At 41.5% G+C, this 22,119-nt stretch overlaps 1 protein-coding gene across 3 annotated transcripts in view; it reads right to left on the bottom strand.

The window, feature by feature from the left end:
• LPGAT1 (lysophosphatidylglycerol acyltransferase 1) overlaps nt 1-21,624 on the bottom strand; it is a 67,322-nt gene extending 45,698 nt beyond the window's left edge. Inside the window, exons 1-3 of one of the 3 annotated variants that reach the window (XM_049833494.1) lie at nt 21,498-21,624; nt 21,017-21,176; nt 20,286-20,553 (exon numbers count right to left, since the gene is read on the bottom strand). In XM_049833494.1, coding sequence (XP_049689451.1) covers nt 20,286-20,523 — 238 coding nt within the window. In that variant the 5' untranslated portion in view covers nt 20,524-20,553; nt 21,017-21,176; nt 21,498-21,624. Of the gene's footprint in view, nt 1-19,179; nt 19,403-19,496; nt 19,512-20,285; nt 20,554-21,016; nt 21,177-21,497 lie in introns of those variants that run through there. The other 2 variants (XM_049833495.1, XM_049833496.1) reach the window with 2 other exon arrangements.
• Between the last annotated feature and the right edge of the window lie 495 nt (nt 21,625-22,119).

A 22,119-nucleotide genomic window follows, 5' to 3' on the forward strand; every position in this document is an offset into this window, starting at 1 on the left:
AACAAGGTCCTAAAAATACAGAAGAACCTGAACTGACAGTAAATATACTTCAGATTAACTCCTATCACTACAGTTTATATTTAAAGCTGATACTCAGTACCATTTTCACCATTCCTAGTTACATTGTGGAAAGAAACACTGTCAATCTATGTTCAAGAATGTTTACTTCCAACATCAAATAAAGACAAAGTTTACAGGACTGTCTTTAAGATGACCATAAACCAAAACCAGGTATATAAGCTAGAAGATGAACTCTTGCCTTTTGTTGGTTAAAAGCTTCTAAAGACTGTGGGGATAACGAAAAAGCTGTAACACCCTAAGTGACAGAAGCAAAGAAACATATTTCCCTAAAACAAGCATTGAAGAGACTCTGAAGAAAAGGATCTCAGCTAAGTTGTTACATGGAGCAAGACAAGATTTGGAGTTCACTAAGACTGGCACAATTTTACAGGGCGAGAAACCTCCTTCAACTATCACAGGGTCACAAGACAGCTTGTATGAAAAAATGTCCCAATAAATTTTGGTCCACAGATGTTTTATTACTCCCTAGACAGATACTACAGATTTCAAAATTTTAAGGAGAACAACCAAGACATACAAGTTTTTTTACCACTTTGCACTTTCTGTCATTCAACCCCAAGGTCAGAGACAACAATGGAAACACCACAGTCAATCCCTCAATGCAAAGAACCCTTTTTGTCAGACAAGGCTGTGGGTCCTACATTTCAGTCTCTTTATCTACAAGGATAATTTTTACAAGTGAGAAAGGATTCTCGCCACTCAAGCACGTGACTTTATATACTAAATCCACAGAACACTTTTCCATTTTTTTAAAATGCAAAAGTCAAACCCTTGCAGTTTCACCAGTAACACTGATGTTTACTCTTAACAAGAAGGTAGCCTAATATTGAATTTGCATAAGTTGATACCACAGTCTTAAAAGTCCTGGTCAGTGTATCATATATTGAAACTACAGTATTTTAAGTATGTTTACAATTGAAAATACATCCTAAGCTCAAATAAATTTATATCTGCAAGACTGCTATATGAAAAACAGACTGACTTTTCTAGAATTAAAAAGAAAAAGAGGAATTTCAGAATACAACACCATTACAACAATTCAAGCATGTTTCTCTTTGTAAAAGGTTAAGTACCACAGAAAAGCAGTGAGAAGAGGAAAGAGAGTTTCTTTTCTCTGATAAAAAAAACATACCAGTGTGCAGCTGGGTAACTAAAAAATGCTACAAATACAGAGCTTGCTATTATTGTTACCCTTATCACCCTTTCAGGCAAAGAAGAGTTGATTGTGACTCTGTTTTTTTAATAACCTGAACCCAGCAGGTTACTACAGTACTTTACCCATACTCGTCTGCCCCATCACTGCTGCTGTGCAACTAATCAAGCAGGAACAGAGCTGACAAGCAGGGTCTGACACATCAAACACCAACAGACAGGAACAAGTCAATAAAAGTGCCATGGCGTTTTTGTTTTTATTTTCCCTTTAAAAACTACAGGTATCTTTAAACAAAATCCCATCTGTTCCGTAAGCTGGAGCACTTGTTCCCTCCTGGATTCAAGTCCAAAAAAGTCAGATGCAGGCTTTCCCTCTATATATATCTGAAAAGAATGAGAAATAAAACAGGAGGGAAGAGGAAGATTAATTTAGAGCACAAAAAAAAAAAGGGGTAAGCTAGTCTGAAATTCAGTATGTCAACACTGGGACTTGAGCGTTAAGAAGGAAAGCTGTAGGAGAGATTCGTCATCTCCAGCAGCACAAAGCCCAGCTGGAGGCCTGTCACTAGGGTTGTATCCCGGGGGGTCGATACTGGGACCAGTACTGTTTAACATCCTCATTAGCAACAGCCTGAACAGTAGAACAGAGTGCACCCTCTACAAGTTTGCAGCAAGCTTGCAGACAATGCAGAACCAGGAGGACTGGTTGATAGACCAGATGGTCATGCTGCCATTCAGAGGGATGCAGACAGGCTGGAGAAATGAGCCAACAGGAAACTCGGAGAATTCAACAAGGGGCAGTGCCGAGTCCCACACCCGGGAAGCAGCTTTGCAGAAAAGGCCTTAGAGTCCTCATAGACAAGCTGACCACAGGCCAGAAATGCATCCTCATGGCATGGCAAACAGAATCCTGGGCTGCATTAGGAAAAGCACTGCCAGCAGCTGGAGGGAGGTGGTCCTTCCCTCCGCCCAGCACTAGGGAGGCCACATCTGGAGAACTAGGTCCAGTTCTGGGTTCCCCCATAAAATAGAAGACGCAGACTTACTGGAGTGAGTCCAACAAAGGGCCACTAAGATGTTTAAGTGACCAGAGCATCTTCCATACAAGGAGAGGCTGAGGGAGCTGGGACTGTTCAGCCTGGAGAAGAAAAGGCTCTGGGGGGGAATCTTACTCATATGCAAGTACCTCATGGGGGTGCAGGGAGAGGATTAAAGACGACTTAGCCAGACTCTTTCCTGCAGTATCCAGTGACATGCTGAGACGCAACGGGCACAACTTGAAATACAAGACACCCACATCAATACAAGGGAAAAAAAAAATATTTTACTATAAGAGTGGTCAAACACTGGCACAGGTTGCAGTGAGGTTGTGGAGTGTCCATCCTTGGAGCTATTAAAAACCTGACTGGACATGGACCTGGGCAACTTGCTCTAACTGACCTTGCTTTGAGCAGGGGGTTCAACTATGTGATCCTCAGAGGCCCCTTCCAACCTAAACAATTCTGTGATCTACAGCCTGATACCAGGAGAAAAAAACATAGTGTTAACAGAATTCTTTCTTAGGGGACACCTTCAACTACAACAAAACCTACAATTTCATCCTGCAGCATGAAAAGGAACAGCCTTTACAGTCACAAATCACATGTTGCAAATACAAACTGACAAGGTTTTTCTGTCTTGCTGCTGCAGAACTGCAGCAAAGACATAAATTTGAAGGATAGTTCAAACCTCAGTATGGAAGAAGCAGAATATGATTCACCTAGGATCATCAGACTCAGGAAAAATGTAGGACCAGTAACCAATACCACAAACTTGAGGCAATGACGCATTTTAGCCTGAATAAGCCATTGTGTTCACTGCTATGAAGTCCTGAGATCTTCATCCAAAGACAGAGATCTTCAGATCTTCAATTTTATCTTTATCTGTATGTTTAGCTATGTTATGAAATATTATGGCAAATTAAACTACTCTATTGAGACTGTTTTGTCTGCATGTCAAACACAAAGTATGCAAGCAGCTAAATTCAAATTGAGCTACTTTTAGTTACTCAAACACCAAGACATTCAAATTACTACTTAACACTCAGATACAGTTACTGACACCTACTTAAACATAAAATTTAGATTAGAGTACTAACAAGTAAACAAAAAACCTCCAACGTGTAGAATGGGAAAGTCTCAGTTATTTCCCCTACTATATTTATCTAAGATATTTCTTATTTTTCCTATTTTGGGCAAGTTGCTGTAATACTTGAGAAGCAAAAGACAGCCACTGCAACAACATGTGAGCATCTGTTCTGGTGGAAAAAAAACAAAAACAAACCCAAAACAGAAGGGGCAAGCCAGCACAACCACAGCTATCAGAAGAAGATGGGATGATGGGGCAGCAAGCACCAGGTGGAGCAGAATGAATCCTTATGGAACACTGCAGTTTGCTATGCTGGAAGACCTGCTGGGCAAGTCTGGTTGGCCCAAGGTGCAAAGCATAACCAGCACGAGTCACCTAAGTTACCTTCAAAATTGCTATGAATTTATTTTTAAAACAAACAAACAAACTTGTTAGGCATGTTGTGGTCTTTAAAGCATAGCAAGCATAGAGTTTTGTAATTTTAAAGAACACTATAACATGTTAAAAATGTGTAAGCCCCCACTCTTCCCTGTAAGCTTAAGTACAAAAGAGAAAGATGAATGTCCTCATTACAAAAATGTTGTAGCCATGTGCCACAGACACTACAGAACAACTATTTAGCTGTCACAGAGTGACAGCTGTTTGATTTTAGTGGGCTTTGGATTTGTTTGAGGAAAGCAAGTTAAAGAAATTATTTTTCTCCCTAAGAGAGCACTCTGAAAGCACACCCTCTGTCACAGTAGAAGTACTGCATTGTAACAATAACCTGAGCTCTCTTTGCAGAGTCAACTGCCTAGGCAGCAGAATCTACCCAGGGGCAGTATCAAAAACTACAATCCTACTACTACAGCTTCCTTTTGAGTCACTGGCAATGGTATGCATTACTAGTTTGATCCTGTTGCTTGTCTTTCCAGATGTGAAATTCCCTGTGATGCCAAAGAGTCATTCATAAGGTACTTCACTTCCCGCAACTGTTAAGGTAGCTCAAAAAGTACAACTACAGTATCATACAGCCTTAAAAAGCTAACAGATACAGGACAAAAGCAGATCTTCCCAGTCAGGTTTCATGGCAGACAATGTCCAGAGAACACACTCAGGTTCATGGCCCTAAGTAAAGGGATACTTTTCAGATTGTGTAATCAACACCAAAAAACAGTATATCCAAACCAACTGTGTGAAAAATCCCATTAGAGTAATGGTCTATGACTTGTGAAATAGCAGTCCTGTTACCTCCACAGAAAGGACTACCTCTTTCAAAGCAGGGGGAATGGTTGAAACCTGCTTTGCAGCCTCAGCTGTTAACTCTAAGGATCTTGATCAAAAGAGAAACAGAAGAAATGCAAGATGCAAACTAGGTGGTCTAGTGCAAGCTGGCTAAAACAAACTAATAATTAACAAGCCATTGTACAGGATCACAGCACTCCCATTGTTTCCATTCAACTGTTCAGCCACTTATGCAGAGCTGCACAGCAACACCAAAGGACTTTCTGTTAGGAATCAAACTTTCTTCTGTATACAACAAAGTAGAGTCTCCACAGTATGGTCCAGGATAATATAAATACTGGGGAAACTGGACAAAGACTCCACTGGAGAAAAATGCACCCACAGGACAGAAGCAAGCCTTCAAATAAATAATTGGGGAAAATCTGTAATTCTGTTTCAATAAGAAGACACTAGCAGAGTCTGATAGCTATAAAGAAATAAAAATAAGAATAATCTATTATCATAAATAGGTAAAGTAAAACTTGAAGGAACTTGTTACAGAAAGTTTAAGTATATTCTGTGATAACTGTTGAACTGCCCAAAAGACTGCACAAAATTCACAACATTTTCACTGGTATTTAAGAGGGAGCAAGCTCTATTACAACAACATTCTGCAAAAAATTGCTGTTTAGCTCTTTAAAAAAAAGTGAAGTATTTGGAAAGCCACAGTTTTAGCTATATGGAAGATTCTCCTCCTACTTAGTCTAGACTTCCAAGTCAGGCCAGTTGAAAATATGGCTCTAAAGAGCAAGTAACTGGTGGCATATAGCAATGAACCTGCCCAGGAAGAGATGGCCATTTCCTCCCCTTTTAAGATTTGTAGATTGCAAGCTTCCTATGTCATTCCAAGGAAACCAGAGCATCTAGAAAAAATCTTTTCAGATGCTTTTCCCAAAAAACACAGCTGCAGAAATATCATGAGATATTCAGCAATTTTACAACAAATATCCCAAGGCCATGAAGTATCAAGTCTTTCTGGGAACAGCAGAAGAACTCAACAGAATTTAGTCATTACCTACTGCAGAAGGGATTGGAGAAGCTAGCTAGCAATGAAAAGACATGAGTTGGAAGTCTCATTTTCATTTTTAACTGCAAGTTTTAAGTTACTTTGTATTTTGGGACCATAAACTTTTCAGAGCACTATACAAGAGGCGCTTTGAGGTAACAGACATGCAGAACGCAGAAAATTGGAACTGGATTGCACAAAGAGTGAGAGCCAATTCTCATAGGAAGCTGATAACGCATATTATTCTAGTGCACTTATATCGTAGCTAGAGAGGTAACTAATCAAGTGTTTTCTTGGTACCCATTAAATTCTCTGAAGTACCTTGAGGTTTATCAAATACAAGAACCAGAAAACTGTTAATAGGGCTGGAAGTGAACAAACATTACTTTTTCTTTAAACAAGATGTGGAACTTGCCTGAAACTTTAAGTGAGAGTTTGCATTCATCTCTCCCTACATACCAAGCCTAATCAAATACCATGGTGAAAAAGCTTGATGGGCCCCCAAGCATTCTACTTAGCTCTAGAACTGTACCACCAGAACTGGGTGCAGGCAAGGGTTACAGCCAAAAGGGTACATATTAAGAAAAGCTGCCAGAGTGAATACAGGTAAGAACTAAGACTATACATTTCAGAAGACGTGCTAGGTTAAAAAAAACCAAAACATAATTACGCTACTGAGCAAGGAAACTGTTTTCCCAGTGTTCAAATCCAACTGGGCTCAGAAAAACATGATTTTGCATATATCCTTTAAATAAGTCATATTGATTCAAAAAAAATACCAGATCTTCATCAATTTTTCCTCCTAACAGAATCAAACTGCATGACTTTAATCACTAGCTAAAGGTTCAAGTCAAGAAAACCAACAATACTATTACTGGAATCGAGATTCTGCATTTGGTAAGACCACCCAGATATCCCAGCTCTGGTCATTACCTTCTGCTTATCTAAATCAAGTTCTGTTACCTCGCAGTTACCTCTTCATATTCTTCAGATCTTGCCTAAGTTACTACAAAATGCTGTTGACACTGTCTTATTATACAGCTGACGTTTTTCAGCCCAGCTCACGATACAGGACAAATAATTACCACATAAAAGTACTGCCAGATATATCTGGAAACCCCTTTACTTTTAGATATCTCTGTTAAATGGCCCACACGGGAAAGGCAAAAGGCCATTCTGTGCATTTATTTACAGTCTCGCTACAATGACCTCAGAACTGAGGAGCTTGTCTCCATTTGAGGGACATTGACAATTTGAACCTCTTCAACTCAGTCAACTCTAGACAGAAAAAACAGAGCTCCTGAGTGCCTGAATGATCATAAGAACAAGAAATACATATTGAAACAGTGTATTTTGAGCTTGCAGAAGTAGCATTATCTAAAAATCAATATCATCAAGCAATAAAACTGGCTACTAATCAAACAGCTGCAGCATTATTCTCTTCTCCCCCAATACAACCCTGCACCATCCTCCAGTTCCAGTGGGCTAGCATTGCTATATACCACAAAACAGAACCAAGTCATTGGACATTTCCAAGCTGCAGTGTGGAGGAGAAAACTTAATAATGGAAGGCATGCAAAGAATCAAAAAATAACTGGATGCAGATGCAAGGTAGCAGAAGGACAAACCTTTTAAAAGAAGCCTTTAATGTTTGCACTGTTAGGTTTCAAGGACTTTATTAAACTTCTCACCCACACTACAAACAACAGTCTTTTCGACAAAGAAGTTATAACATGAACAAGAACTGTAAAAACATTTCCCCTTGAACTTTTTAGATACTATGTTCATTTTTTTCCAAATAATGGATTCTATAAAGGCCGGGGGGAAAATGATGTTCAGTTACCACAAATTTAATCAAAATAATTTAATCATAAAACAATAAGAAGCTAATGATGCAGATTAACATAACAGCAAATTCCCACATTCATTTTTATGTTTCTGTTTATGCAAGTCCCATTATTAAAACAAGAGGCAACAGTAAGTTTGAAAAGCGTGCTGGAAAGTGTGTGACAATAATTCTAGCCCAGAACTTAAGCTAGTACTTTTACTGGTATGATGCAGCAAATGATTCAAGCCAACAAAGCATCTTACCATATTTAAATTTACCCCAGGTTATCCTACACCAGTTCAGCAACTCTTAAGAATTAAGTGTGTGGCCATGTTTCAGGTTGACAGTAAGCACAAGTCCATCATCATAAAATCAGAAGCAACACCTTTAATTGCACTCTCAGGCTATCACAAATGAAGTAATTAGCAGGAAAAAACAGCCTCTGTCATTAGATTATTCTAGCTGATGTACCTCAAATGCGGCTGTAGAAAGTTTACTGTTCCTAATTTTAAAAAAAGTTTAGCACTCTGGCATCTGTTACTATTACAAAACAAATAATCCTCTTACACCTGCTGACAACTGCAAAAAATACCTTGGATTTGTGGCCGACAGTCTTACTGGGACTTTCAGCACTACATTCAGTAGTACTTTTGTCCTGGTTTCTATTGGGATAGAGTTAATTTTCTTTCTAGTAGCTGGTATAGTGTTATGTCTTGGATTCAGTATGAGAAGAATGTTGATAACACACTGATATTTTCAGTTGTTGCTAAGTAGTGTTTATACCAAGTCAAGGATTTTTCAGCTTCTCATGCCCAGCCAGCAATAAGGCTGGAGGGGCACAAGAAGTTGGGAGGGGACACAGCCAGGACAGCTGACCCAAACTGGACAAAGGGGTATTCCATAACATGTGACATCATGCCCAGTATATAAACTGCAGGGAGTTGGCCTGGGGGGGATTGCTGCTCAGGAACTAACTGGGCATCCATCAGCAAGTGGTGAGCAATTGCATTGTACATCACTTGTTTTGAGTATTCCGATCCTTTATTAGTATTGGCATTTTATTATTGTTATTATTATCATTTTTAGTTTCTTCCTTTCTGTTCTATTAAACTGTGTTTATCTCAACTCACAAGTTTTACCTTTTTCCTTCTGATTCTCTCCCCATCCCACTGGGTGGTGGGGGAAGTGAGCAAGAAGCTGGCGTGGTGCTTAGCTGCTGGCTGGGGTTAAACCACGACAACTTTTTACTGACATAAAATGGTTGGACTCGATACAAACAAATTTATTCAACCATTCTGAATGGCTGGCTCCAACACCTACCCTTCGTCCTCAGTGCAAAGACTAATATTCGATGCACCTTTCAATGAAATACCCAGGTCCCAATTTTGAAATATGCTGCTGCAATGACAGTAATTGAGGCTTCTCTTCTCTCTCTTCTCCCTCCTCAAATTAAAAAAAAAAATTCCACATCTCAGATCAAAAAGTTTTTCTATACATTGGGAGCAAATGGTAAAAATGACAGCAGAAAAACGCTGGGGGAACAAAAAAAAGAAAAAGAACAGACTTCAGAGTACTTCAATTAAAAACAGTACTGTACTGCCGAGCAGTTTCTCTGGAGAGCACCTGTAAAGGGGTTGAACAAGACAGTTGTGAAAGAGACTGTGGAAATGGACTTCTTTTCAAATACAGCAAGGGTGCCACAAATGCAAGAAGATACTATGAATCTCAAAACTGCACTTTACAATTACATTATTAATGTGAATAATCCTAAGTTTGTAGGTAGCAATAGGCACTGTAAGCACTTTACACGCAACTTGTCATGATCTGTGGCTACAAGTGCCTTGACTTGCTCATGAAGCACTTGCCAGAAGTGATACAAATTATTCTTTCCTCAGACAAAAAGAAAACTAGGCAAAACCAAATTCATTCCAGCTACAAAAGTCTAGCACTCCCACAGAGTAAGAGCTTTGGTCAATACACTTCAAACATCGAATTCTCCCTATCCAACTAAATCTTCCATACTTTGCTCAAAGAAAGCCTGCCTCAAAGCAAACCCAGTGAGTGACCAGACACTCAGATTTACCACATTGTTTTTGCAAAGTATCAGGAAAGAGTGGTAATGAGACTGGAAAAGGAGCAAGCCACATACTATGTTTCCTTCTTCATCATGGCAGCCACCCAAATAACCCTCAGCCTTCCTACAGTGATGCACAGCCACCACTCATGGTTATGCGAACTCAGCTCTACATTTTAGCTTTTAAAGTTTAGCAGGCTCTTAAAACATTTGCAAAGAATGTAAGCAAAGGGGGTCAGGGGGAGGCATGTTTCAGTATTTTCTCCCTCTCAAATAGATGATGGACAAAAGTGTTTCTCCAGCCTGTAAAAATCTTGTCAAACTCCAGAAGCCCAAGGTAGGCATCAATCTTTAAACACATCCAAGACAATACAATTACCTGGGCAAAGGCCTTGCTGTTGTCACATTCCCCTCCTAAGTTACTAGGTTAGGAGATCGAAGTATTAGGTTTGATGATATAAATAGAAGTCTCAAAAAAAAAAAATTTCATCAGTTTGTTTTCATGTAATCCACTACATGCAAGAGGCTTAAACAGACATTTATATTAACTGTACGTGCATCCAAAAGCATTTTTACAAATGTAAACTGAACTTTATAGATCTTTCATGTTATATTAATGTATACACAGGCTATGGTTATATTTATTTCCAAGTAAAGCTGTTGCTAGGAAGAACAACTGAATTTTATGCCAGAGACAAGCACAGGAAATAAAAATGGATTATGAAAGAAGAATGCATTTGGAAAGGAAATTGGCAGTTACCAGAGTTGGAGTTCTGCCAGGCCACCTACATATATTTATGCATATCAAAATAGACCAGGTTCAGGTACAAAACTCAAGAGGCCACCTTTCTAATGTAATGCCTTCACACATGCTGCAGAGTGGTACAGAACCCTTCTTGACAGACTCTAATGCTGCTGACCACCCACACCATTGCTCTCTCCCAGGTCTCCCCAAATACACTCAAATACACCTCATGTTTCTACATGTCCCTGGGTCAGATTCATAATGGACTTTTTCTTTAGCTCTGCCCTGTCTACAGTAATCTGAGCATCACTGCTCTTTCTTGAGAGTTTCAGCCAGGTTGATGCCCCTCCCTCCAGTCCTCCTTTTAGGAGGCTACGCCAACTCCTGTTTTACATACAGAGTAGAAACTCTTAAAAACACAATACTTCAAGTTCTTTCACCACCTTGTCCTTTTTCCTAATATTAAGACTAAAACAGTTATCTGCATATGCCTTTTGGATCTAAAAGGCTATGATAAGCAAGGTGGATTAAATATCATCTAAAGGAAAGGATGCTGCTTCACACACTGTCTGCCACTGCCACATTAACACATTGCTCCAGAAGCAGAAATAAGAAAGCCTGGTTTCCCAAAAACTTGTCTAACCTCCTTCTCCTCAATGGGCTGGACAAGATGTGCCAGCACTGTGGCAAACCCCAAACCATCGATGCAGTGGTTGGACATGCAGCAGATGCCAAGCAAGACATATGATGGCCAAATCTGCCTGTGCTACCCTCAGCTGAGGCACTAACTTGGGTCTCTCTCTTTCCTCCGTTCAGCTGCAAATTTTCACAAAACTCATGAGAAGACCATTATGTCTGAAATCTCAACCATATGGTCAATCACAGACAGATTTGCAAGGAGGCAAATCAGAAGTATGGGAGAAAAAAAAGCTGTTAAACAAGTAGCTTAAACCCATCAGGAAACTATGCTTAAAACACTGTCACATTTATCTACGTAGGTAATAAAATACCCAAGTCACCAAACTGCATTAAAATGGTGTTCAATGGCCCACCCTAAACACCACACTCAAACATAACTGACACTTAAATTAACCAAAACCACATATTCTTAACATTAATGGTTTTTTCCCCAGACACTACAGACTTTCACAGAAACTGCATGTACTTGTAACTTCAGGATGCTAGAAAACAAATGAAACTAAATTAAAAAAACTCAGACAAAATCCTCTTTTTCGCCACCAAAAAAACACACCCACGAGCACTCATGCCGTTATCGTCATGAATCAACTTTCCAGAACCTGCGTCCTCCCAAACAGCAGCAATGCTGGCCCTTGCTCTTAGAACACCATTTCTATTTTTAGTTCTACGTAACTGAGAATCAGTAATAAAGATATTAATCCTTCCTCTCCCCCTTAAATTACAAAACTGAAGTGAATCTCTAAGCTAGTTTAAACTATCAGACTCCTTAAATAGGGACAATTCCTTACCTTTTAGAACTATAAAGTTTAAACAAGAAGTTTTCAGGTTATGTTGTATGACTCAAAAGAAGTAACACCATTGACACTACCCTGCAAAATCAGTATTTGTGAAAAGACATAACGAAGGTATTTAAGAAAAAACAAACAAACAAAACCCCCAGGCACTGCTGACAGTGTGTGTATTAAATCTTAAAGACTTTCATTTTCTACCTTCCAACAACACTAAAAGTCCCCTTCTTTACATAGAGGCAGGGAGATTGCAACTCTTCTACTCTTTAGGAAACAGAATCACTGAGTTGTCCAATTCAGTAAGGATTCAAGTTTGGCTGTAAATGAAATTGTTCTGATTTTATTTCAGCTTGCACTAATGAAGCTGTTGACCCTCTTAGAGCCCTTTCTTAACTCTTCAATAGCTTTAAAACAACTGAGACAAAACCAGCAAGTGTGAAGTTGAACCACTGATATTTTTAATATTATTGTCCATCTTGTTCTTTATGTATTTTATAACAGAATGTATAGATGTGCACTGAGCCAAAACTTTCCCTAAGCTCTCCACCGTGATACTAATCTCTTTCCTAAACTGCTACTTTACTTAAATGTTTATTACTTTGGACTGCTCAAGTCTGAACAACAACTGTGTTTTGTTGGCTATTCATACAGCTTAAGTACTTTTGAAGTTCTTTACAATTGTCTCTGTAGCTGACAAACTCAAACAGTACGCATACAAAACTTCAGAGGAACCCCACTGCTAAGCTTTCATCAAAATGAACACTGGTCTTTTTATTCCTTTATCAACCGTTTTCAGTTTACGATAACCCATTGTTCTCATCCTATGCTTAGTTTTCTTCTCTAAAGGAACTTTGCAGAAGGCACTTTTCCAGTCTCAACACTAACCAGTTAACAAAATAGTAAGAAAAAGTGAAGAAGTCTACTTCATTGACATTTTATTCACATACTAGAGGCCCTATCCTGCACAGGACTGTTCTCTTGAATAGGGGCCATAAGCAGTAGTTCAACAAATACATTAAAGTTGGTACTGTCACCAAAAGATGCAGTGCCTTCCTCTTTCCTTTTGCTATACACACCCACCTTCTTCTTTCACCACTACCACAAAATGAACCGGGTTAGGGACTGTGTTTTGTCAGTCACTCAGCAAAAAAAGGGGGTGGGTCATTTTAGTGTGGATCAGGGCTGTGATCCAGATCACCACACAATCATTAAAATATTTGGCCAATAAAACTGAAGCAGCAGTGGTAGGATGAGTCTGAAAGGCTGGGACTGGCTTTCTTCAGTGGTGCTCCCTGCTTGAAATGGTTGAGAGGGGACAGAAGAAAAAAAGAAAACAGAAGAAAAAAAGAAAACAGAAGAAAAAAAGAAAAAAGAAAACAGAAAAAAATAAAAAAGAAAAAAAGAAAAAAATAAAAAAGAAAAAGAAAAAAATAAAAAAGAAAAAAAGAAAAAAGAAAAAAAAAAAGAAACCAGCCTCATATGCAGAATCCCTCACGGGTGTCACAGAGTATTTTTAGGAATGCAAACAGATCAGCCTTATTTATTTCAGTAACTGCATATACAAACGGCTGGACTATTATCTCAACCTTGGTGACTGCAACAGCAGTGCAATTACATGCCTACGCAATCCCACATTTGACATGTCATCTTAAGCATTAGAGTTTATATTCCACTATAATAAATGCAAGCAGATGATGTATCTTGGAGCTGTATTTTGGCTCAGTTCATGCTGGAAAGTTACACCACTAAGCTTATATTCTATAAAGGATTTACTAACTAACCTGTCTAATTAAGCTTGCGCAACTTCCATTTTTAAGATCCTGTTTTCAGTGGCTTAAAACCTTGTCAAACTAACCTTTGGCAAGACTTCTCTGTCCCTCACACATACCCAACAGAGAAAGGGAAAGTGATATATTCTGTTCAACTGTTTGAGTTTCATTCTAAAAAAGTAATTTCCCAGTACAAAATGACAGAGAAAATAGGTTTTATCCACCTTAAATATCCAATTTTTTCTCCAGTTTTCTTGAAAAGCTCTAAAATTTCTATGCTTTAGAACGGTTACATTAAATGAGAATGAGAAATTGTATCTCTGACATAAAGGCATCATCTCCAGCATGTTCCAATACAGATACAATCATATTGTCAAAGTGGAAAAAAATTTCTCCTTCAATACACTCTGCAAAGAATTTGCGGACAAAGAATTTAACTACCTAAGATTTTGCTTCTCCAAATCAGAGCTGGACAAAAGCCTTCCTGTAATTATTTCACATGGTTCCTAAAAGCCTACCATCAAGAAAAAGAAAAAGAAAAGTTACAGAGAATGGAGACACATCTCTGAGGTATCCTTAATCATATCCTCTCAGGCACTCAACTAGCAACAAACAGAGAAGATGATTAGTGTTAATAGATACACTAAAAACAAAGGCCCAGAAGAACTAGGAGGGAAGAGAACATACCCTAAAAATAGCAAACTCTGCCATAAGCAGGAATAGGACCGAGAATTCCCAAAACTTTGTCTTCCTTTGGCTGTTAGCACATAAGCTAATTCAGAAGCATCCCACAGCCGTTCCTGGACTTAAAAATAAATAATCACACCTTTCTGTATAGGTATTCCTCAATACTTTCATCTTTACTATCCTTAGGCAGATGTGACAGATTTGGTATGCTTGCAATAGTTTTTGTATTATCCAGAGTAGGTGAAACAGGAGCAGAGACTAACCCACTTTAAAAAAAAAAAAAAAAAAAAGAAAGAAAAAAGACATAAATAGCAACAAACAACAAAAATATCACTTAGCAAAAAATCAACAGTGTGTGCTTTTACTCTACGTTTTGTGCCAGAAGGCAGTAGCTTTCTAAAAATAAAATTCAGAGAGCATTTCAATACCTAATCTTTTGGAACGATCCTTTATAGTTAAATGGTACAACAGGAAAATGAAAGATAAGCTTTACTGCTTTTTGACATGTTGCTGACACTAGATGGACTATAAAAAAGTATGGTGAAGCCTGTAACTCATGCTCCAAAAAGGAGAGATGGGAATTTCCTGGTGTGATTTTACATATTATTAAAATAGGACAAGGGTCACTGTATAGAACTGTCTACAAACAGACACATCACTTGCACAAAGTTGACAGTAAGTTCACTGTACTGCTTACCTCCTCTTATGCAAAGGCACGATGAGCCTTTGCTCTGAGGCCATGGTAGAAACAGCTCCAATGTCCCCAACTCATTCAGCTCTGACCTTTTCTTATCAAGACAGCTCACAAATTACACATGAACTTCCTCTTACAACAGTAAAATAAATTCAAAGATCACTGCTTGATCTCAGCATAACCTACACATAAATCATACACATCAGAGAAAGCTGCATTTAAGCCAAGGATTACCTAGAAACTCAACACACAGCCACAGCATAAGCTAAAAGTTTCTGTGTGTTATGTTGCCATTCAAATCTACTGAGTCACAACAGGTATTTTTGCACATTTAATGGAAACACAAAACAAGAACAATTTTGTTCCTTCATTTCATGTTCTGCCTGACCTCAAAACCACAAGTTCCTTCCCCCATGACCCTCCCTGCCCAGTCCTTAGAGTAGTGACCAGTCCCGAAAACAAAATATTGCCAGTTAAAAATCACACTGTAGGAACAGAGGAGGGTAGGAAACAATGGAAGGGTTAGAGGCACAGACAGGTCTCCTGAAATAACACCTCCTGCCTTATTTGGGGCAAAAATTTACTTTATCTCATCTGCTCTTCTCCAGCTTCTGCTGCACTTCCTGCCCGAGGAGAGGGGCCAACTTGTTGTGAGAAGCAGCACAGACAGTGCACTGTCTGCACCAAGGAAGTGTTCTTACAGCAACTCAGCCTGTATCTTTTACAGTTCTGGAAGACAAAAATATTCGCATTCTTAGCGGATTAGAGGACTTGAGGCTGTTGACTGATGAAATGGAAACAAAGAAGATTTTACGTTAGAGGAAAAAAAAAAGTATGACTGCTGAAAAAATAAAGAGAGTGGTCACTACTTAATCATACATACACATCAACCAATACATTTTAAATCATTTGAGGGGGGAGGAGAGGGGACACAACTAAAAATCCAAATCTCAGTTTTACTCTGCTTGGCTGAATACCAAAGAAAGAGGAAAGGGAAATTCTCCTCACTTGACAAAACTTTGACAATTCTTACACTCTTTAAAGGTCACCTTCCCAGTTGGCACAGAACAGTAACAGGCAATACCACAGGATTAGTTCACCTTTTATTAAGCCACTCACACCACTAAGACTTTTTTGTGTGTGGTAAGAGAGGTGTATTACTCTTCCTTTCATCAGTCCACAGCCCACCAACCTGTCCAACATTATTGCAAGACTGCGTGTGTTGGCAAGAGGCTGAAATATAAGGTTTTGCCGAGTTCTCCACTGCTGAAGTATGAAATACTCCAAGCACAACTCTCAAGGAAACCCCTTCCCAAGATGCACACAACCCTGTTGACCACATGCAACACTTCTCTCCCTCTGGTGTTCTGACAGGCCGAAGAGCGCTGACGGTTGCTGCAGACAGAGGACACACACCCTCCGTCAGCTCCTCCCTGTCCCCAGCGAAAGGTACAGGCTGGGCACACACCACCGCTCCCCTACAGTGGGACTGAGCTGTACGGAGCAGAGTGAAACACAAGATTAGCATCATAAGTATCAGGACTGCATTGCTAACTGATTACTCTGCTGTCCTTGACTCCTAATTGCAATACTGCATCAACACTATCACAGACTAATGCTAGCTTCTGCATTTAGACAGCAGGAGAAATCAACAAAACAGTTTGTCTAAGTGTATTTAAGCAAAGCAAGCTTTTATCTAGCACTCCTATTTTTAGTGGTATGATTTGATACAGGGATATTAAACTTCAGTCTGCAATAGTCACTTGCCCAAAGAGGTTCAAATATAGAAGATGGTTGCTTTAAAACTAGTTTTGGAGGTAAGCAGGAGGTCATCAGAAACTCACCACCACAGATATGCTCCATCTCCCTCCCATTACATCCACTGCACTATTTAGCGGTTTCTGGTTTACTTGTATATTAAATGACAAATTATAGCGTAGGGAAAAAAAGGTACTTGCCAACAAAGGATCAAGCACTCTCGAGTTTGCTTTTTTTAGAATGCATCTTCCAACAAATGCAGGAAAATATTTAGAAGTGTTGTTCAAAGGTGCCTTTCAAATCACACTAATACGCAGATTCCGATTGTCCTAACTGAACAGCTCCTACAACAAGAGCAATACATTATACAAAAAGCCTTAAAAAAAGAAAAATGCTTAAAAGAATTATATAAAGGCCTTTCTTAAAGCATATAAAAATAAAATAACATTGCTAGACTATCTGAACATTCTTCATAAAAAGACATTCAGTTTTCATTTTCATAAGAAACACTACAGAGTTCAAGAGAACATAGATATTTATCATACTCTGCCCTTTAAAAATCAAAGACAACCAATTATACCCAAGTTCTCTCTCATACTTGCATCTTAAGAATAAAAAGATTAGGGAAAGGAGAGTAACCTTTACAATTTCTCTTCCCGTTCCTTCCTTTATTTGGCTTGTCTGGTTGTACGCTATCTCTTTACATAACATCAAGTGCATCTGCAAACAGAAACACCTATGTTTATCAAAAAGCACAGATTAGAGCTGCCGATATAGACACAGATAATGTAATCTCTGTAAGAAATCCTCTAGGATCCTAGCACAAAAACACAGGTTTATGTAGGGGTGGGGAGGAGGACAGGCCTAGTTCATGAGTTTTCCTCAGCTCTTCCAGCTTTATTCAATAAAAAATACCAACAATTATGCAACAGCAGCAAAGCCCAAAAGGAAAACCTAGCACTCACCGTATTTTCATTTGTTTTTGAGCTCTCTCCTACACTTTACATACAAACTTACAGAAGAAATAAAAGTCCACCCTGAATCTACTTTGCAGGCTGAGTTTAAGTCCCTAATTACAAATGGTTTATGTCACTTCTCACCCAACAGATGACCCTAGCTTGGAAGGGGAAAAAGTAAATACATTAAAAAACTGAAACACACCTGAAGCAGAACACTACCTCCACTTAAAAGACAAGTAAACTTACTTAGCTGGTTATCCTCTCAATCAAGAAGAAAAACAAAAAACAACTCACCAACTGCTCTGCTACTCAAAAGAAAAGAAAAATCCTTAATCATCTCAATGAACCCATATATACCCACTATCTTGTATTTACTTTTGCAAAGATGGAACATATTGAAGCCTATCTTTGACTTCATTTTTTGAATTGAAAACATAAGAATTCTGGAGCATTGCCTCTTTCAGATGCACCACTGCAATTCTTAGACACCAACTATTTAATAAAGTAGTATTTTAGTTCTGAATTAGTTATGTTATGCTCTACAAGAAAAGGAGAACTAGCTACAGTCTTTTATAAACCTATCAATCTGGAAAGAGACACATAAATTACTCTGTGTATGTTGAAGCCAGAAAGATACCCTTTCCAGGTTTGTTCTGCATGTGGTGGTGAGCACTGATGAGGGTAAAGAAAGAACAAAGTAGTAAGCTATTCTTGCTATTTTTCAGCTTTCAGTATAAACTATGTTAATCATATAAAATAAAACATATTTAAACTGAGAATTCGTACAAGCGTTTGCTTAAAATCCTCCCCAAAACAAAAGCCATGCTTTATAGTGAAAAACAGAAAGAAGGGCCTCCTTACCCATACACCATCCCAGAAAACACTTCTGCGTAGCTGTTTATAAATGATACTTCAAACAAACATACTAAGGCATTTCAAGACTATAAAACAAATTATTTCAAATTGTCAAGATACATCAGCAACACCAATCAACAGATGCTTCAGGAAGACTCTAGAAAATGCAGATCATGCTTAGACCACTTTCCAAGCAATAGGCAAAAGAAACCACACAGTTCTGCAGTCAGCAGTAAAACTAACCCAAGGAAACTGCTTTTGAAAATGGACAACCATATCATCATGGGACAATGGCTTGAATTTTAACTAGCACATTCAATATACACAGCGAATCCCCGGGGTCATATGCCATATGACTTCAACATTACCATTACACCCATAAACTTTCCCATTTCCAATTAATAATACACACGACACCTTGAAAGTCAATCGTTCCTTCTGGAAGGCCTTTATGCTTTAAGGCATAAAACAGACTTTTTAAAACATACCTGCCACTGCAAATACTATGTGGACTTCTTTTAATGAGCAAATACAAACATATGAAAAGATTTTTGAAACAGCATATCTGGAAAAGCTTGAGCTGTACCAGGCAAGGCAATTTTGAAGCAGTGCAACGTTGCAACAGTTCTAGCCCGACAGACCAGAATCTAGCTTGCTGCTGCCACCATCTCCTTAAGAAGGACTGGAAGCTCACCTAGAGTATCCACAGAAACTTTGTGCATCTCGGAAAGGCACATGACAGGATACCAAAAGGAACATTATCACAGAGGCTTCAGCTCTTGTAGCCTAACAAAAAGAGCACTCCATCTGGGTCAACACTGACTTTCTGACTAATCAGGAGTCTGACCAGACTCCAGAGCTGTGTGCTGCCATTCCTTTTTTTCCTTGTTTACATGGACAAGACCTGCAGATGCAGCCTGGGCAGAAGAGAGGGAAAGAATTTTAGGAAGGCTGTTCATATTTTGCACTCAGTAGATTCATTTCCTCCCTTTCCAAGGTCTAAGCACATACAAAGAATTGATGGCTGTTTTCTTGCACAAAGTGCAGTAGCCAGGATGAGAATCAGTACATTCGAAGACAAAACTGGAGCCTTCCTTTGTATTTCAGTTCAGTCCATCACCTCAATGAGCCTATAATTACTACCAAGCAAAAATAAGTTCAATAATAACTGCAAAGCAAGCATGCAGAAGAATTAACTCTGCTAATAGTAAACGAAGAGCCATACAATCAAGAAACATTGTGTATCACAATTTGTATGAAAGAGGTTCCCTCTGTTTCCCTCCATTCTGAAGCAGCAGCAAAGACAGTCACTGTTGCAAGGAACAGAAGACCTACTCTTCTAACATGAGCCTCACATCAAACTTCCTAGCCTTGTGTCCTGATAGTTTTAAGGGGAGACGATTTAGAGATGCATAAAGAAAAGTTTAGCTCTGTCAGCTACATGCACAATACAAATTAACTCTCTTTTGAAAAGATGTACCTTTTTCATGTAACACTAAAATAAAGTGATCAAGATACTTAAGAAAAACCATATTTCTGATTATACTAAGACAAAATATTGATTGAGAAACTCTTAACACACCGTAAGTTTGTACCTATGATTTAAAAACACGTTTCAGTACACTCAGCATCTCAGTTGAGAAATACAATGCATCTGTGTAAGAAACCCGAAAAGAAAACATCCCCCACATCCACTGTATTTAGATATTCCCCTACACGTCCCCATACAAAACCATCTGTGTTTCAACACTTATTTACATCTTTGTATCTGTATATTTCAAATTAATAAGACGTTCTTACCTGTATATCCTGCCCACCAGCCCCAGGAAGCCACCATAGCTAAAAGCCACTTAAATAATACTCCTTCGATATACCAGAAGCTTTTACTATCCAACACTCGGAGAGGCTGCAGCATAATTAAATACAAGACGTAGGACGGAATAGCAACCAGGTTATTGGCGACCATAAAAGCGAACCTGAGGAGTGCTTTCAGACAGGTATAGCCCACCCGCTGGGCCTGCTCTAGAGTCACGGCCATTCTCTTCACAGCGGAGGGCGCGGGACCGTCCTACGGGCAGAGGAAAAACAAGGCACAGGTAGCGCTTTCCGAGCGGGGCGAGGCGAGGGTGCCTGCCCGCCCGCCCGCCGGCCCCGGAGCCGGCCCGCTCCCACAAGCTGCCCGCGCCTGCCTCCGCCGTTAGCCACCGGGGAAGGAAGCTACCCCCGCTCCAGGGGAGCGCGAAGGGAGAGGCGCGACCCTCCCGCGGGCGCCGCAGCGGGGGCCGCCTCCCCTCCCCTCCCCTCCTCTCCCCTCAGCGGGCGACAGGGGGGACCCCAGCCCACAGCTCCCCTGACGGGGGAACACGCGCGCTCCCAGCCGGCCTCCATCTTCCCCCCAAAAAAGGTCGCGGGCGCTAACGCGGCTGCCGGCGGCCTCTCTCCCCCCCGCCCCGGAGCGGCTGACAGGAGCCGGGGCCCGCGGGCGGCGTTGAGGAGAGCGGGGCGGCGGCGGGCCCGGCCGCGGGACTCACCTCCGGCAGGGCGGCGGAGCGGCGGCGGAAGCAGCGGCGGGGCTGGGGGAGCTGGGCCCGGCGGTGGCGGCAGTCCCGGCTGGCGGCGGCGGCTGGCGGCGGCTCATGGACCCGGAGGTGGCTAGCCCGGCCGCGGCAGCTCTACTCCCCCTGCGGCTCCCTGCGGAGAGAGGGGGGCGGCGTGAGCGCGGGGGCCGGCGGGCGGGGAGGCGGGAGCGCCGGGCCGGGCGGGCAGGCGCAGACCGCGGGTTCACCTCAGTTCTCCCACGCCGGCGGCCGGGCCGGGCCGGGCCGGGCCTGGCACCCCTTCCTTTTCCCTCCCCTCTCTGCCTGCTCGGCTCGGCGCGGCGCTCCGCGGGCGGGACCGCGCCGAGCCCCGGTCCCGCAAGGACAGGCGGGTGCCGCGGGCGGGGGGAGGACCCTGCACCTGTTGGGGGTGGGGGCCCGGCCCGGTTCGGTCCGGCCCGCGCAGGGTCCGTACCTCGGCACCGCCGCCTCCGTCCCTGCTGCGGGCAGCGCCGGCCGCCCGGGGTTCATGCCGGCCGCTGGGGCCGCGCTCCCCGCCCCCGCCGGCTGCGTGTCCGCCGTGACCGCCCGCTCGCAGCCGAGGAGCGGGGCTGGCGCTGCAGCGAGCGCCGCCCCCCGCCGGAGAGCGCGGGCGGCTGCGCCCCCCGCCCCCTCAGAGACACACACACACACACACACACACACACACGCACGCGGTTGGCAGCAGGGCGCGGAGCGGGCTCCGCCGCTCGGCTGGCGGCTCCTGTCGCCCCCGGCAGCGCCTCCCGACCCTACCCCCGCTCCGCTGAGAGGGCAGAAGCAGGGGCTTCTGCTCCCGTGCCGGAGCCCGGGACGGGCCGGGAGCAGCGCGGCCCGCCCCCCCGCCTTGGCAACCGACTGCTTCAGTCCTCCGTCGCAGCTGTCTGGGTTAAAGTTGGGTAACGGGGGAAGGTGGCAGAGGGGACACGGGCACAGGTCCCCTCAGCACGACCCTTCTGGGCCGGACAGCAACAACACGTCTTGTTTCGTCGCTGTAGTCCTGAGTCCCTTTCACGTGCTTTTTATAGACCAACATTTCCAGCCTTTTCCTTCTCTCT

Source organism: Accipiter gentilis, chromosome 30 (genome assembly GCF_929443795.1).
Source record: "Accipiter gentilis chromosome 30, bAccGen1.1, whole genome shotgun sequence".
Classification (NCBI taxonomy): domain Eukaryota; kingdom Metazoa; phylum Chordata; class Aves; order Accipitriformes; family Accipitridae; genus Astur; species Astur gentilis.